Source organism: Boleophthalmus pectinirostris, unplaced genomic scaffold (genome assembly GCF_026225935.1).
Source record: "Boleophthalmus pectinirostris isolate CB_2022bp ecotype Guang Dong unplaced genomic scaffold, ASM2622593v1 HiC_scaffold_14, whole genome shotgun sequence".
Taxonomy (NCBI): domain Eukaryota; kingdom Metazoa; phylum Chordata; class Actinopteri; order Gobiiformes; family Gobiidae; genus Boleophthalmus; species Boleophthalmus pectinirostris.
In genome coordinates this window covers 31,668,183-31,687,244 of record NW_026571047.1, presented here as the reverse complement: position 1 = coordinate 31,687,244, position 19,062 = coordinate 31,668,183, and the positions used below count along the sequence as shown (strand labels likewise).

At 39.4% G+C, this 19,062-nt stretch overlaps 1 protein-coding gene across 1 annotated transcript in view; it reads left to right on the top strand.

Annotated features, from left to right (window-relative positions):
• The window catches only part of pax2b (paired box 2b), a 113,250-nt gene that overhangs the window by 17,174 nt on the left and 77,014 nt on the right, over positions 1 to 19,062 (top strand). Inside the window, exons 4-5 of the mRNA XM_055150567.1 lie at positions 5,300 to 5,379; positions 12,864 to 13,026. Coding sequence (XP_055006542.1) covers positions 5,300 to 5,379; positions 12,864 to 13,026 — 243 coding nt within the window. The remainder of the gene's footprint in view (positions 1 to 5,299; positions 5,380 to 12,863; positions 13,027 to 19,062) is intronic.

The window sequence follows — 19,062 nt, the reverse complement described above, 5'->3', positions numbered from 1 at the left end:
CTGTCTAGTCCTGGTCTAGTCCTGTCTAGTCTGGTCTAGTCTGTCTAGTCCTGGTCTAGTCTGGTCTAGTCTGTTCTAGTCCTGATCTAGTCCTGTTCTGAGTCCTGATCTAGTCCCTGATCTAGTCCTGTTCTAGTCCTGTTCTGTCCTGTCTGGTCTAGTTCTGTTCTAGTGTCTAGTCCTGTCTGTCTGTTCTAGTCCTGTTCTAGTCCTGTTCTAGTCCTGGTCTAGTCCTGGTCTAGTCCTGGTCTAGTCCTGTTCTAGTTTTGGTCTAGTCCTGATCTAATCCTGGTCTAGTCCTGATCTAGTTCTGGTCTAGCTCTGGTGTAGTCCTGGTCTAGTCCTGTTCTAGTCCTGTTCTAGTCCTGTCTAGTCCTGTTCTAGTCCTGATCTAGTCCTGTTCTAGTCCTGTTCTAGTCCTGATCTAGTCCTGGTCTGTTCTTGTCCTGTTCTAGTCTGGTCTAGTCTGTCTAGTCCTGTTCTAGTCCTGTTAGTCCTGAGTCTAGTCCTGATCTAGTCTGTCTGGTCTAGTCCTGATCTAGTCCTGTCTGTCCTAGTCCTGGTCTAGTCCTGTTAGTCTAGTCTGTTAGTCTGTCTAGTCCTGTCTAGTCTGTTTCTAGTCTGTTAGTCTGTTCTATCTAGTCCTGTTCTGTCTGTCCTGTTCTAGTTGTTCTGTCTAGTCCTGATCTAGTTCTGTTCTAGTTCTGTTCTAGTCCTGTTCTAGTCTAGTCCTGTTCTGTTTTTAGTCTATCTGTCTGGTCTAGTAGTCCTAGTCCTGTCTAGTCCTGTCTAGTCTGTCTGTCTTCTAGTCCTGTCTGTCTAGTCTAGTCCTGATCTAGTCTAGTCTGTTAGTCTAGTCTAGTCTGTTCTAGTCCTAGTCTGTCTAGTCCTGTCTAGTCCTGATCTAGTCTGTTAGTCTGGTCTAGTCCTGTTCTAGTCTAGTCCTGGTCTAGTCTAGTCTCTGTCTAGTCCTAGTCTAGTCTGTTGGTCTAGTCTCTGTTGTCTAGTCCTGAGTCTGTCTAGTCTAGTCCTGTTCTAGTCTGTCTGTCTCTAGTCCTGTTCTAGTCCTAGTCCTGATCTAGTCCTGTCTAGTCCTGATCTGTCTGCTAGTCCTAGTCTGTCTAGTCTGTTCTAGTCCTGTCTAGTCTAGTCTGGTCTGTCTAGTCCTGATCTAGTCCTGTCTAGTCCTGATCTAGTCCTGTTCTAGTCTGTTCTGTCCTGTTCTAGTCCTGTTCTAGTCCTGTCCTGATCTAGTCCTTGTTCTAGTCCTGAGTCTAGTCCTGTCTAGTCCTAGTCCTGTCTAGTCTAGTCCTGATCTGTCTAGTCCTGTTCTAGTCCTGGTCTAGTCCTGTCCTGTTCTAGTTTTGGTCTAGTCCTGATCTATCCTGTCTAGTCCTGATCTAGTTCTGGTCTAGCTCTGGTGTAGTCCTGATCTAGTCCTGATCTAGTCCTGATCTAGTCCTGTTCTAGTCCTGTTCTAGTCCTGGTCTAGCTCTGGTGTAGCCCTGGTCTAGCTCTGGTCTAGCTCTGGTCTAGTCCTGGTCTAGTCCTGTTCTAGTTCTGTTCTAGTCCTGTTCTAGCTCTGTTCTAGTCCTGATCTAGTCCTGATCTAGTCCTGGTCTAGTCCTGATCTAGTCCTGGTCTAGTCCTGTTCTAGTCCTGTCTAGTCCTGATCTGTCTCCTGATCTAGTCCTGTTCTAGTCTGGTCTAGTCCTGGTCTAGTCCTGTTTTAGTCCTGGTCTAGCTCTGGTCTAGTCCTGGTCTAGTCCTGGTGCAGGCCTGAGTTTAGGGCGAGTTCACTCTCAGTTTGATTTTAATTTGAAACAATAACATCTCCATGGAGACCAGCAGGTAGCGAACCCCCCACCAGAAAAGTTACACGTTACACCTTTAAACATTTATTTGAATATACATGTGTTATTTTATTTTATTTTTCAGCGGTAAAATACCCGAGTAAATCTCCGGCTGCTCCACAGGCCGAGCTCCGACTCCAGACCCACAGATACATAAACAGAAGATTCCCGCTCGGAGTATTGATCCGATCGCGGAGCATTTTCATATTTCTTTGGGGGATTTTCTGCTGCTGTGGCGTCGTTAATTTTTCCTCCTCCTAAATGGCTTATTCGATGTGGACGCCATGGAAACCAAATAAAGGGTCCAGATTTACGCCGCGTTCGGGTCCAGGTCGAAAAACTGTTATGGGAAAACGGGGGAAGGATTAGAACGTCGATACGGACTCCCGCTGGAACGTCGGCGCTCCGAGATTTTGTGTTTTTCATCATAAATATTGTTGGAGTAAAAGGCTGTGTTCCTTTGTCCGTATGGAAATTATGTAACGCAATTGTGCATAGGCCAAAGGTGAAGTCAAGACCATTAAACCCATCATTTTTATTTATTTTATTTGGTATTTGACTCTCTGATATTTTTTCTGGAATTTTAACTGTAAACAAGATAAACAAATTATTTATTTTAACCAGTTTTAAAAAAGAATCTCTAATTATATTGTACCAAATGTCCACAGGGCCTTTTCCCTCTCAAGATATACAGTAGTCATTTCAATTTTACTATTTTTATTTTTGTCAGTAAAAAAATAAAATTAATAAAAATTAAAAATATATACAAAAAAGTCTACAAGGCTATAGTTATTTCAATTTAGTTAATTTTATTTTTGTCATTTAAAAAATAAGTAAAAATAAAAAAAGGCTGTAGTAATTTAAATTCTGTTACTTTTTTTTTGTCAATTAAAAACAAAAACGAAAAAATACAAAAAAAAAAAAAGCATCTTGTTAATTTGGTTATTGAATTATTTTAATGTTATTCCAAATAAATTAAAGGTACAGTATGTAACTTTTTGAAGGTGACATGTTACTGCATGAAATAGAAAATTATTATTGTGTATGGAGAAAATAATGGTATTTGCTAACAGGTTTTGTTTTTTGAATGATAAGAAACAAAAAACCTCCATGACACATTTTGGAATTGGTATAGTAATTTGTACTTTCAACTATAGGTAAAATAATTGTATATTCAACTCATTTTTAAACAGAATCTCTTCTATAGATTATAAAAAACTCTGCAAGGCCTTAAGGCCTTTTCCCTGTCAAGTTATAGTAATAATATTATGTTTTTTTCTCAATATCAAAAAGAGACAACACATTTGGTTAAAGTTTTGGTTATTTAAATATTTTAATGTTATTCCAAATTAATAAAAAGTTACAGTATAGAACTTTGTAAGGATGGGACAAGATCTCGTGAGACGAAAATTGCCACAGGATCGTGTAAACATGAGGAACATGATCTCATGAGTTTTTTTTCTCCTCCAGAGCTGGACTTCCAACTAAAAATAAACAGAATAGATCACAAATGGACTGGATTGGACTAATCTCGTCTTGTCTGGTTCTCGTGTCTCGTCTCGTCTTGTGTAAACTGTATCTTGTCCCACCTTTAGAACTTAGAACAAGCAGGAGGAGGCCCTGCTCCAGGCGAGGGTTCAGGTCAGGTCTGTGGAGATGCAAGCTCAGCCAGAGTAAGGATGTGATGTTTTTCAGTGTAAAACCAAACAAGCTTTTATTTGTGTCTTTCTTTTTTTTTTCTTTCAATGCCATCTACTCACTATAATCTTGATATACAGCTCATCTAAGGCATTTCTTTGCAGAAGAATTGACAGAAAGACAGATTTATTATTATTATTTTTTTTTTTTAACTTATGACAGAAACACAGAACAGACTCACCATCAGCAGAACATCCCTCTGTCACAGAAACAACACTCACATTCCACTGAGTCATGTCCTGTAGTCCGACAGAAGCTGAACCACATCAGTGACACAATATCAAGCTGTTTTTGAGCAGTTTATGCAAATGAGCCATGTGGTTTTAAGTTTTGTTTCTGTAAAACATAAACAAATATGTTCAAAGTTGTGTGGATAGGGAAATTCTTTGATTGCGGACATAGACACGTGTTTGGACGCAAATCGTTTCCGATACAGTGATTTGTTTCAGTGTAAACGTAAAGTAAAACAGGAGATTTTGTTGTTTTTGTGGAAATTATCAGACTTTATAAGCGCAACCATTTAAAATTACAAAAAATCCCAAATTCCTGACCCGACCTCTTCTTTTTTTTGTCTGGATGAAGCATTTTAAAGTGTACAAACGCTCTGACAGCCCCTCTCCCCTCGTCTCCCCTCGTCCCTCCTCGTCTCGTCTTTCCTCTCCTCTTCAGATGAGCAGAATCCTGTGAGGCCGAGAGCCGAGGCCCATCAGGAGATATTGGTTTCCTGTCACATATAATTTATAGCGGTGTATTTGCATGGCTCTGGCTCCGCACACTCCACTAATCCACAACTTCTTTTCCCTTTTTCCTCGAGCCAGAGATCAATACGGAGTCATCGGAACGGAGAGAACAGGGAGAACAGAGAGAGGAGGAAGAGAACAGAGAGAGGGACAAGGATCTAAAAATTAAATGTTAAAAAGAGAGGTTTTGTAAAATGAGACTGCACATAGGTCTGAAACTAATTCTTTTAGTAGTCAGCTCGTCTAATTGTCGGTATTTGTTATTATTTTTTAACATTTTTAACTAAATAAAAGTAAAAATGGACTGACTGGAAGCTTCTAGACTGAGAATATAGATTAAATTTGTTGGCATTTGTAAATCAATTAGTCAAAACACTAAAGTAAAGTAACATTATGATTTTATTTAATGCATGGTTATATGGTTTAGACCTGCTTTACTCCTGGTTGACTTCTGGATTTGACCTGGTTTGGACCTGGTTTAGTCCTGATTTAGTTCTGGTGGAGTTCTGGATTTGACCTTGTGTAGTCCTGGTTTTGTCCTGGTTTACTTTAGATAGGTTTAGATCTGTTTTGGATCTGGTTTAGGCCTGATTTAGTCCTGGTTTACTTCTGGATTTGACCTAATTTGGATCTAGTTTAGTCCCTGTTTAGTCCTGGTTTAATCCTGGCTTAGTCCTGCCTTACTTCTGGATTTGACCTAGTTTGGTTCTGGTTTAGTCCTTGTTTAATCCTGGTTTAGTCCTGGTTTAGACCTGGTTGACTTCTGGTTTAGTCCTTGTTTAGTTCTACTTTTTAATCCTTCTTTTCCCACACGATGCAATAAACTCGTTTAGGCTCAAAAGAAAAAAATAACATTACAACAAATACTGATGAGTTCTTTTATAACCTAAATATAAACTTTTTTATACCAGATTGAAATGTAATTTAAGATTAAGAGTAAATCATGTTATTATGTATTTATTCTGATCTTGTTCTTGACTTGAGTGTTTCTCTTTTTTCTTTCTTCAGGATCATCAGAACCAAAGTGCAGCAGCCGTTCCATCCTTCTCCAGACGGCTCGTCCCTCACGTCGCCCGGACACACCATCGGTAACACAACTTTACTACAACTCCAACACAACTTTACTACAACTCCAACACAACTTTACTATAAATCCAACACAACTTTACTACAAATCCAACACAACTTTACTATAAATCCAACACAACTTTACTATAAATCCAACACAACTTTACTATAAATCCAACACAACTTTACTATAAATCCAACACAACTTTACTACAACAACACAACTTTACTATAAATCCAACACAACCAACACTTTACTACAACTCCAACACAACTTTATAATCCAACACAACTTTAACTACAACTCCAACACAACTTTACTATAAATCCAACACAACTTTAACTATAAATCCAACACACTTTACTAACTCCAACACAACTTTACTATAAATCCAACACAACTTTACTACAACTCCAACACAACTTTACTATAAATCCACAACACAACTTTACTATAAATCCAACACAACTTTACTATAAATCCAACACAAAACTTTACTACAAATTCCAACACAACTTTACTATAAATCCAACACAACTTTACTACAACTCCAACACAACTTTACTATAAATCCAACACAACTTTACTATAAATCCAACACAACTTTACTATAAATCCAACACAACTTTACTACAACTCCAACACAACTTTACTACAACTCCAACACAACTTTACTATAAATCCAACACAACTTTACTATAAATCCAACACAACTTTACTATAAATCCAACACAACTTTACTATAAATCCAACACAACTTTACTATAACAATCCAACACAACTTTACTACAACTCCAACACAACTTTACTACAACTCCAACACAACTTTACTATAAATCCAACACAACTTTACTATAAATCCAACACAACTTTACTATAAATCCAACACAACTTTACTACAACTCCAACACAACTTTACTATAAATCCAACACAACTTTACTATAAATCCAAAACAACTTTACGACAACTCCAACACAACTTTACTACAACTCCAACACAACTTTACTATAAATCCAACACAACTTTACTACAAATCCAACACAACTTTACTATAAATCCAACACAACTTTACTATAAATCCAACACAACTTTACTACAACTCCAACACAACTTTACTATAAATCCAACACAACTTTACTACAACTCCAACACAACTTTACTATAAATCCAACACAACTTTACTATAAATCCAACACAACTTTACTACAACTCCAACACAACTTTACTATAAATCCAACACAACTTTACTATAAATCCAACACAACTTTACTATAAATCCAACACAACTTTACTATAAATCCAACACAACTTTACTACAACTCCAACACAACTTTACTATAAATCCAACACAACTTTACTATAAATCCAACACAACTTTACTACAACTCCAACACAACTTTACTACAACTCCAACACAACTTTACTATAAATCCAACACAACTTTACTATAACTTCAACACAACTTTACTATAAATCCAACACAACTTTACTATAAATCCAACACAACTTTACTATAAATCCAACACAACTTTACTATAAATCCAACACAACTTTACTATAAATCCAACACAACTTTACTAACTTTTACTAACAACACACTTTACTATAAATCAACACAAACTTTACTATAAAACAATCCAACTTTACTAACTTTAACACAACTTTACTATAATCCAACACAATTTACTATAAATTCAACACAACTTTACTATAAATCCAACACAACTTTACTATAAATCCAACACAACTTTACTATACAACACAACTCCAACACAACTTTACTACAACTCCAACACAACTTTACTATAATCCAACACAACTTTACTATAAAATCCAACACAACTTTACTATAATCCAACCAACACAACTTTACTATAAATCCAACACAACTTTACTATAAATTTACTAAACAACACAACTTTACTATAAATCCAACACAAACTTTACTATAAATCCAACACAACTTTACTATAAATCCACACAACTTTTACTACAAATCCACTTTACTACAACTACAACTTTACTACAAATCCAACACAACTTTAACAACTTTACTACAACTTTACAAACACAACTTACTACAACTCCAACACACTTTACTATAAATCCAACACAACTTTACTATAAATCCAACACAACTTTACTATAACTCCAACACAACTTTACTAAACTCAACACAAACTTTACTATAAATCCAACACAACTTTACTATAACTTCAACACAACTTTACTATAAATCCAACACAACTTTACTATAAATCCAACACAACTTTACTACAACTCCAACACAACTTTACTATAAACAACAACTTTACTACTCCAACACAACTTTACTATAAATCCAACACAAACTTTACTATAAATCCAACACAACTTTACTATAACTCTAAACAACTTTACTAAAATCCAACACAACTTTACTATAATCCAACAACAACTTTACTAAATCCACACACACAACTTACTATAACTAACAACTTTACTACTCCAACACAACTTTACTATAAATCCAACACAACTTTACTACAAATCCAACACTAACTTTACTATAAATCCAACACAACTTTACTATAAATCCAACACAACTTTACTACAACTCCAACACAACTTACTACTTTACTACAACACCAACAACTTTACTATAAATCCAACACAACTTTACTATAACTTCAACACAACTTTACTATAAATCCAACACAACTTTACTATAAATCCAACACAACTTTACTATAACTCCAACACAACTTTACTATAAATCCAACACAACTTTACTATAAATCCAACACAACTTTACTATAAATCCAACACAACTTTACTACAAACACAACTTTACTAAACACAACTTTACTATAAATCCAACACAACTTTACTACAACTCCAACACAACTTTACTACAACTCCAACACAACTTTACTATAAATCCAACACAACTTTACTACAACTCCAACACAACTTTACTATAAATCCAACACAACTTTACTATAAATCCAACACAACTTTACTACAACTCCAACACAACTTTACTACAAATCCAACACAACTTTACTATAAATCCAACACAACTTTACTACAACTCCAACACAACTTTACTATAAATCCAACACAACTTTACTATAAACTTTACTAAAATCAACACAACTTTACTATAAATCCAACACAACTTTACTACAACTTTACAACAACACAACTTACTACAACTTTACTAAACTCCAACACAACTTTACTATAAATCCAACACAACTTTACTATAACTCAACACAACTTTACTATAAATCCAACACAACTTTACTAAAATTCCAACACACAACTTTACTACAACTCCAACACAAACTTTACTATAAATCCAACACAACTTTACTACAACTTTACTACAACACACAACTTTACTATAAATCCAACACAACTTTACTACAAACTTCCAACACAAACTTTACTATAACTAAACTCCAACACAACTTTACTATAAATCCAACCACAACTTTACTACAACTCCAACACAACTTTACTATAAATCCAACACAACTTTACTACAACACAACTTTACCAACAACTTTACTATCCAAATCAACAACACAAACTTTACTATAAATCCAACACAACTTTACTATAAATCCAACACAACTTTACTATAAATCCAACACAACTTTACTATAAAATCCAACACAACTTTTACTACAACTCCAACACAACTTTACTATAAATCCAAACACAACTTTACTATAAATCCAACACAACTTTACTACAACTTTACTACAACTACCAACACAACTTTACTATAAATCCAACACAACTTTACTATAAATCCAACACAACTTTACTACAAACTTCAACACAACTTTTACTATAAATCCAACACAACTTTACTATAACAAACTTTACCAACACAACTTTACTATAAATCCAACACAACTTTACTATAAATCCAACACAACTTACTACAACTCCAACACAACTTTACTATAAATCCAACACAACTTACTACAAATCCAACACAACTTTACTACAACTCCAACACAACTTTACTACAAAATCCAACACAACTTTACTACAACCCAACACAAACTTTACTATAAATCAACACAACTTTACAAAACCAACACACTTTACTATAAATCCAACACAACTTTACTACAACTCCAACACAACTTTACTATAATCCAACACAACTTTACTACAATCCAACACAACTTTACTACAAACTCCAACACAACTTTACTATAAATCCAACACACACAACTTCACACACTTTACTAAACTCCAACACACACTTTACTACAAATCCAACACAACTTTACTACAACTCCAACACAACTTTACTATAAATCCAACACAACTTTACTATAAATCCAACACAACTTTACTACAAATCCAACACAACTTTACTAAACTTTACTATAAATCCAACACAACTTTACTACAACTCCAACACAACTTTACTATAAATCCAACACAACTTTACTACTACTAAATCCAACACAACTTTACTATAAATCCAACACTTTACTACAACACAACTTTACTATAAATCAACACAACTTTACTACAAACTCCAACACAACTTTACTAAAATTTACCAACACAACTTTACTATAATCCAACACAACTTTACTAACAAATTTACTAAACTCCAACACAACTTTACTATAAATCCAACACAACTTTACTAACACAACTAAAAATCCAACACAACTTTACTATAAATCAACTCAACACAACTTTACTATAAATCCAACACAACTTTACTATAAATCCAAACACAATTACTATAAATCCAAACACAACTTTTACTACAAATCCAACACAACTTTACTACAACTCCAACACAACTTTTACTACAACTCCAACACACCTTTACTACAACTACAACAACTTTACTATAAATCCAACACAACTTTACTATAAATCCAACACAACTTTACTACAACTCCAACAAAACTTTACTACAAACACAACTTTACTACAACTCCAACACAACTTTACTATCCAACAAACTTTACTAAAATCCAACACAACTTTACTTTACTACAATCCAACACAACTTTACTATCCAACACAACTTTACTACAACTACAACACAACTTTACAATAAATCCAACACTTTCCAAGCACATTTCCGGCATTATCCTACGTCACACACTGCATGATGACGTCGGGAAAACAAGTGTCCAATAGGAACTTTGTTTTCCGCCAAACTCACTCTCTCCGTCCATTTTGATCGACCCAAACTTTGCCAAAGAGTGTAGTGAGTCAAGATGATCGACTGCTCTGAGCGTCTGTGATCGTAACAGTTGAAAAAGTCGCTCTAAGTGCACTTATTTCTCAAATAAATGGCAAATTACGCATCTTGGTTTGCGTAATTGTGCATCTCGATGTTTATCTCAGTCAAAATGTCCAAATCCAAATGTAATAAACAACATGGAAATGCAGGAAGTGATGTGGCTCTGTGCCCTGGACGACACTTTCTTTTTGTTTTGTTTTTAGGCAATAAGGATATTTTTAGTTTACTTACACATTTACACACAGCCCCTCCAGCATTTGTCAGATTTTGTGCTCTATTTTGTTACCTTTGTTGGGATGATAAAATCTTGCATCTTGGATTTCCATTCAAACTATCTCCATGAAATACTGTTTAATGTTTTATGTCCATCTTTAAACTGATTTCTCCCAGTTTTCCTCTAATATTGTAATATTTCTTTTCCCATTTGTCTTTAACGCCCATATTGTTGTCATCTGTGTCAATCTGTAGGGCTTTATATATTTTTGAAATGATTTTTTTTAGTATTACATGTACTTGTCATTAAAAATTCTTCTAGATAATTAGGTTCCTTACAAATATACTTCCAGTCTTTATGTTTCGTAAGATAGTTTCTGATTTGTGAAAAGAATATAGACGTCTTGTGCTTTTAAACCAAATTCCTTTTTTAACCGTTCAAAAGATTTCATGTGTTCACCTTCGAAAAGATGTCCGATATATACCAATCCTTTCTCTTTCCATTTACAAAATACTCCTTCCACTGATGGTGTAAAGCAGGGCTGACCAATACGTCGATCTCGATCTACCAGTCGATCGCCAAGGTCGTGTGGGTAGATCGCCATGTCTTAGTACTCGTCTCGGACTCGCGTTTGGACTCTGGTCTTGTCTCTCACTCGAGGTCTGACACTCAACAAGTGCGATCATGTTTCATTCCGGCCGCTGCTGTTGGTAATAAACTTGTAGCGGGTGCAGGAGCGTGTGGGGCGTCTCAGTGCAGCCTGTGCGCTCATTTGAAACCCGCGGAGACTCTACGGCGCATCACAAACACACACGCTCCCTATGCACGGCTCGTCTGCGACAGCGTGTGCCCTCGTGTACCAGCGTGCATCACAGGGCAGGTTCAACTTCCTAAACATCCTACCTGTCCATCTGCCTCACGTCAGCACGCCGCCCCTCGCCTTTTCACGCTCTCGCTCCTTCCTGCGTACAGCGAACACAAGCCCCTCCCACAGTGCGGCTGATTAGAAGAGCAAGACCAAACGTGAAGCAAAAACCAGTCTAAATTTGTGTTCCAGTGTTGGCACAAAGCAGGTCTACAGCATAGAGCGGATCTACAGAACAGACCTACTGCCACATTTGACTGAAAATGCATTTGGTTTGGTAAACGTGCAGAGGCTGGTAAATATCACTGCAAAACCAGAAAAGAATGAAACTCCAGTTTGGAACTTTAAAAAACAGGTTTAAAAATCTTCCTTCACTTTTTTCACAGTTTTGTGTAAAGTGCCAGAGGAAGTTCTCTTAAAGAAGAGGTTCTCAAACTGTGGGTGAGGGTCCAAAAAAGGGGCACAGAGTGTTTCAGTGCAGTTTGTTTGGCTTTGTATTAGGTAGAACATTTCGACTTGGTCATTTTGTAAGTAGCTCACATGCTGAAAAAGTGTGAGCAGCCCTCGTGTAAAGTCTGGGTTTAAACCGATTTTAGTGGCCCTACAGATTGAATCAGACACATTTAATTTTCTTTTTACTGTAGTCCATATTCTTAATGTTCCTTTAACCCATTCATTTTTCATTTTTATTAAATCCTTTTGAAATTTCTTTGTAAGAAATGGTAAAGATTCTAGAGGAACCATTGGGCATGAGTTTTGCTCCATTTCCCTCCATCCTGTCTCATCATCCTCATCAGTCCAAACTTTTAGGGCCCTTAATTGTGATGCCCAATAGTATTTTTTTAATATTGGGTAAAATTTGGAGTTTTAATAGCAAAATTAAGAAAAAAAAATCCAGGCGAGGACAAATGAAATAGAAGTTAAGTCTCATCTTAAGATCCACTTTTACTCTCTGGCTTTTAACACCGCGTGAGTTGTGTCGTCCTCTGTGTCTTTTTTTCATTTATTTAACTATTTTATTTTTTAGTACTGCCTTTATTTATTGATTTAATTACTTTTGTTCATTCACAATTCACTGTTTTTGTATTTGGTTGTAAAATCTTCTCCATCCTGATTTTAAAAACATGTTTCTGTTCACTGTCCAGTCCCGAGCACAGTGTCTCCTCCGGTCACCAGCGCCTCTGACCCCGCCGGCTCCTACTCCATCAACGGCATCCTGGGAATTCCCCGATCCAACGGAGAGAAGAGGAAAAGAGACGAAGGTAAAAACAATCGGCATTTTCTACAGCAACGAAATCTGTGCGCTGGGTTCGTTTTGTTCATATGATTGATGAGAAAATGTTGATCAAATTTGCTGTGATGTAAGGAACTATGTGAGATTTTTTGACCCCCAAGATCCAAATACAGTAACTCATGATTAGACTAAACCAGAACTGATCAGGACTAGACCAGAACTTCACTAAATAAAGACTAAATCACATCTCAACCAGGACTAAAAGTGGACGAAACTAGAACTAAACAAGGACTGAACCAGGACTAATCCTCAAATAAACTATGATGAAACCAGGACTTAACCAAGACTAAATCCAGTCTGAACCAGGACTAAACCAGGACTAAAACTGGACTAAACCAGGACTAAATCCGGTCTGAACCAGGACTAAACCAGGACTAAAACTGGACTAAACCAGGACTAAAACTGGACGAAAATAGAGCTAAACAAGGACTGAACAAGGACTAATCCTCAACTAAATTATGATTAACCAAGACTAAATTTGGGTTGACTAATCCAGTCTGAACAAGGACTAAACCAGGACTAAACCAGGACTAAACCAGGACTAAACCAGGACTAAACCAGGACTAAACCAGGACTAAACCAGGACTAAATCCGTAGCTTGTGTTCCTGTGTTTTATGAGTTGTCTCTTTTTGCTGATGTTGTGATCAGGACGGTTTAAGAGCTGTAAAGCTAAACCAGTAAACCAGGGCTAAACCAGGACTAAAACAGGACTAAAGAAGGACTAGACTCGGCCTAAACCAGGACTATACATGGACAAAAGAAGGACTAACCTAGGACTGAACCAGGACTAAAACCGCAGCTTGTGTCCCTGTATTTTATGAGTTCTCTTTTTGCTGATGTTGCGATCAGGACGGTTTAAGAGCTGTAAACCAGGACTAGACCAGAACTAAATCAGGACTAAATCAGGGCTAAACCAGAACTAAACCAGAACTTAACCAGGGCTAAACCAGGATTGAATAAGGACTAAAGAAGGACTAAACCAGGACTAGACCCGGCCTAAACCAGGACTAAACATGGACGAAAGAAGGACTAACCTAGGACTGAACCAGGACTAAAACCGCAGCTTGTGTCCCTGTATTTTATGTGTTGTCTCTTTTTGCTGATGTTGCGATCAGGACTAAAACAGGACTAGACCAGGTCTAAACCAGGACTAAAACCAGGACTAAACCTGGCCTAAACTTGGACTAAACCTGGCCTGAACTTTGGACTGAACCAGCCTAAACTTGGACTAAACCTGGCCTAAGCTTGGACTAAACCTGGCCTAAGCTTGGACTAAACCTGGACTAAACTTGGACTAAACCTGGCCTAAACTTGGACTAAACCAGGCCTAAACCTGGGCTAAACCAGACCTAAACCTGGACTAAACCAGGCCTAAACTTGGACTAAACCAGGCCTAAACTTGGGCTAAACCAGGCCTAAACTTGGGACTAAACCAGGCCTAAACTTGGGACTAAACCAGGCCTAAACTTGGGACTAAACCAGGCCTAAACTTGGGACTAAACCAGGCCTAAACTTGGACTAAACCAGGCCTAAACTTGGGACTAAACCAGGCCTAAACTTGGGACTAAACCAGGCCTAAACTTGGACTAAACCAGGCCTAAACTTGGACTAAACCTGGCTAAACCAGGCCTAAGCTTGGACTAAACCAGGCCTAAACTTGGACTAAACCAGGCCTAAACTTGGACTAAACCAGGCCTAAACTTGGACTAAACCAGGCCTAAACTTGGGACTAAACCAGGCCTAAACTTGGACTAAACCAGGCCTAAACTTGGACTAAACCTGGCCTAAACTTGGACTAAACCTGGCCTAAACTTGGACTAAACCTGGCCTAAACTTGGACTAAACCAGGCCTAAACTTGGGACTAAACCAGGCCTAAACTTGGGACTAAACCAGGCCTAAGGGACTAACCAGGCTAACTGGGACTAAACTTGGCCTAAGCTTGGACTAAACCTGGCTAAACTTGACTAACCTGGCCTAAACTTGGACTAAACCAGGCCTAAACTTGGACTAAACCAGGCCTAAACTTGGACTAAACCAGGCCTAAACTTGGACTAAACCAGGCCTAAACTTGGACTAAACCTGGCCTAAACTTGGACTAAACCAGGCCTAAACGAGGACAGAACACCTCCACAAACACGATGTCGCGTCCCCGTTGTTTTACGAGTGGTCAGGTTTCGCTGACGTTGCGCTCCGAGAGTTAAAGCGCCTCCGTCCCGTCAGGTGACCCGTATAAAACACTAGAGTGGTTACAGCGCCTTGTCACATCGCCACGGTAACGCTTTGATTTGGAGACACGACCTCCGCTGTTGTCTCCTCTACTTAATCTTTATGGAGGTGATTAAAGAGCCAGAGATAATTACGTGTCAAAATGATGTAGCCATCCGCACAGGTCACACTCACCCAGAGAGCTCCACCAGAAGAAGAGGAAGAGGAAGAGGAGGAGGAAGAGAGGAGGAGAGGAACAGGAGGAGACCTGGAGGAGGAGAGTGGAAGACGAGGAGGAGAGGAAAGGTAAAGAGGAAAGATGGAGGAGATGAGGTGAAGACAGGTGAAGGAGAGGAGAAGAAGGAGAGGAAGAGGAGAGGAGAGAAAGAGGGAAGGAGGAAGCGAGTGGGAGAGATGGAGGAGGAGAAGAGGGCGACAGAGGAGAGGAACAGAGGAGGTAGAGAAGAGGAGAGGAACAGAGGAGGAGAGGTGGAGGAGAAGAGGAGGAACAGAGAAGGTGGAGAAGAGGAGGAGAGGAACAGGAGGAGACCTGGAGGAGGGAAGAGGAGAGGTGGAGAGTGGAAGACGAGGAGGAGAGGTGGAGGAGAAGAGGAGGAACAGAGGAGAGGAACAGAGGAGGTAGAGAAGAGGAGAGGAACAGAGGAGGAGAGGTGGAGGAGAAGAAGAGGAACAGAGGAGGTAGAGAAAGGAGAAGAGGAGAGGAACGGAGGAGGAGAGGAGGAACAGGAGAGGAACAGAGGAGGTAGAGAAGAGGAGAGGAACAGGAGGAGGAGAGGTGGAGGAGAAGAGGAGAGAGGAACAGAGGAGGTAGAGAAGAGGAGAAGAGGAACAGAGGAGAGGAACAGAAGAAGTAGAGAAGAGGAGAAGAGGAACAGAGAGGTAGAGAAGAGGCGAGGAACAGGAGGAGACTTGGAGGAGGAGAGAGGAGAGGTGGAGAGTGGAAGACGAGGAGGAGAGGAAAGGTAAATCGGAGAGATGGAGGTAGGAGGAGATGAGGTGAAGACAGGTGAAGGAGAGGAGAAGAACGAGAGGAAGAGGAGAGAGGGAGAAGAGAGGAGAGAAAGCGGGAAGGAGGAGGAGAGTGGCAGAGACGGAGGAGAAGAGAGAGAGGAATAAGGAATAAGGAGAGGAAAGGTAAATCAGAGAGATGGAGAAAGGAGGAGATGAGGTGAGAAAAGGTGAAGTAGCAGAGGAGAATGAAAGGAAGAGAAGGGGAGGAAGAGAGGAGGAGAGGTAGAAACGAGAAGAGGGGGAGAGGATGAGAGATGGAGAGGCAGAGGAGAGATGTAGAAAGGTGACGGAGAGGTGGAGAGAGGAAAGGAGGAAGAGAGGAGAGGTAAAGAGGAGAGATGGTGAAAGGGGAGATGAGGTGACGAAAGGCGAAGGAGAGCTGGAGAGAGAAGAGGTAAAGAGGAAGAGAGGAGCAGAAGAAGAGAGGGGAGAGTTGGAGAGAGGAAGAAGAGGAGGAGGAGGAGAGGGAAGGTAAAGAGGAGAGATGAAGAAAGGGGAGATGAGGTGAAAAAAGGTGAAGGAGAGGACGAGGATGAGATGAAGAGGAGAGGAGGAACAGAGATGGAGGGAGGAAGAAGAGGAGGAGAGGTAAAGTGGAGAGGTAGAGAGGAAGAGAGAAGGAGAAGAGAAATAAAGGAGGAGAGATGGAGAAAGGGGGAGATGACCTGAAAAAAGTGAAGTAGAGGAGGAGAGGAAGAGCGATGGAGAGGTAAAGAGGAGAAGAGGAGATGAGGTACAAAAGGTGAAGGCGTAGAATGAAAGGAAGAGGAGAGGTGGAGAGAGGAGGTGAATAGGTAGAAGAGAATATGAGGAGAGAGAAAGAGATAAAAAGTAGAAGGCGAGACAGAGAAGAGAGAGAATAAGAGAGAGAATTGAGAAAAAGTGAAAGAGAGAGGACGGTGGAAAAGAGCATGAGGGCACAGAGAGAGAGATCGAAAAAAGAATGGAAAGAACAGGAATGAGAGAAGCAGAGAGAGAATTTGGAAAAAGAGAGGCTGAGGAAGACACTACGAGGAGAAAGAGGTTATGGGAGTTGGATGGAGAGAGAGAGGAGGAGTCGGCGGGGGAGGGGGAAGCCCGCGATGACTAATGATCTGTCAGGAGGTAGATTTCTCGGCGAAGACATAAAACACAGCACGACTCGGGACAAAACCAAACGACATAATCAAGCCCGCGCCGTCCTCTGTTTCCGACGGCATTTCCCCCCAAAAAACCCCGACGTCAAATGACCCGCTCCGTAATGCCCGCGCGACGACGGGAACGCTCGAAATCCACACGGGAGGACAAAGCCGTTTCAGAAAGGCCGTCGAGAAGTGCAGGAGATAACACACTGGCACGTTTCCGAAGCTTTTTTCCATATTTATTTATTTTTTTTACACACGGTTATGATCTCGACGTGATGCGAGGCCATTTGTGTGATTTAGGTCGCAGTTTATGTGCAGGAAAAATGGCGCGCGAACGGGAGGAATGGACGAACGGACCCCACCTGGTGTAGCCGTGGGCCGCGGGCGCGAGAGGGCAGATGAAATGCATCGGCGTTGGACCCTGCGGACGGTTGTACAGTGGGACATTACACGCCACACCAGCCTCTAGCTAAATGAGGCCGAGCTTTTGTCTCTTAAAGAGCAGAAAAAGGCAGTTCTGACCTCGCCACGGAGTATTTGTCAAACTGAGAAGTGGATACATTAAGCTCTATATGGAGGCCAGAGATGTGGGGTGGGGGGTGTTGCTATACTTGCTTTGTTCTACTGTTTGTACATTTGTTAACACCGTATTTTTCGGACTATAAGGCGCACTTAAAATCCTTTAATTTTCTCAAAAATCGACTTATAATCCGGTGCACCTGAACAGCACAATTCGTACACAAAGTAATTCAAAGTGCTTTACAGAATAAGAAATACATTAAAATCACAATAAAAAGAAACCAAAACATAAATAATCATATAGATTTTTTTTTTTTAATTGTAGAGAGAAGAGTGCAGAATGAAAACCTTTCAGTTATATGGCACAGTGAAACAGAACCGTTTTGAGCCTGGATTTAAACAGCGTCAAAGTTGAGTCTGTCTCGCATGTTCAGGAAGAATGTTCCAGGTTTTAGCTGCGTGAACCTGAAACGCTGACTCCCCGTGTTTAGTCCTTTTTGTAAAATAAAATGATTAATGTTGGCCTGTCATACATCATTTGTGCTGGATATTTTATTTGGCATTAATAAACACATTCTGAGCAGCCTGAACTTGTGGACGTGGTCTAATCTCACGCACAATTTAGACAATTCCTTTCCGCTTTTCCGTGTTTGGTAGAGGATTGATATTGTTATCCTGTGTTACTGCTCTTGTGTCCATGGGCAAGACACTCCATGTATAAATGAGGTGTGCGATGGACACATCCATTCGTCTTCTTCTGCTTTATCCGGGACAGGTCACGAGCAGAGAGGCCCAGACGTCTCTCTCCACACTCACCTCCTCCTGGTGGGACAGGCCTGGAACACCAGGGAGGTGTCTCCACATGAGGAGCAGCGGCTCTACTCTGAGCTCCTCCTGTGTGTGACTGAGCATCTCATCCTAGTCAGGCTAGGCAAGTTAATACAAAGTGCTTTACAGAATAAGAAATACATTAAAATCACAATGTAAACAAATCAAAACATAAATAATCATCATAACATTAAAAAGAGAGAGACATTAAACGAGAGAGAAGAGAGAGGAATGAAAACCTAATTTGGAGATCGTGTCCTTTCGATCTTAACCCAAAGCTCAGGTCCAGAGGTGAGAGTTAGAGCCTTGACATACAAAAGTTCATTGTTTTGCTTCAAAC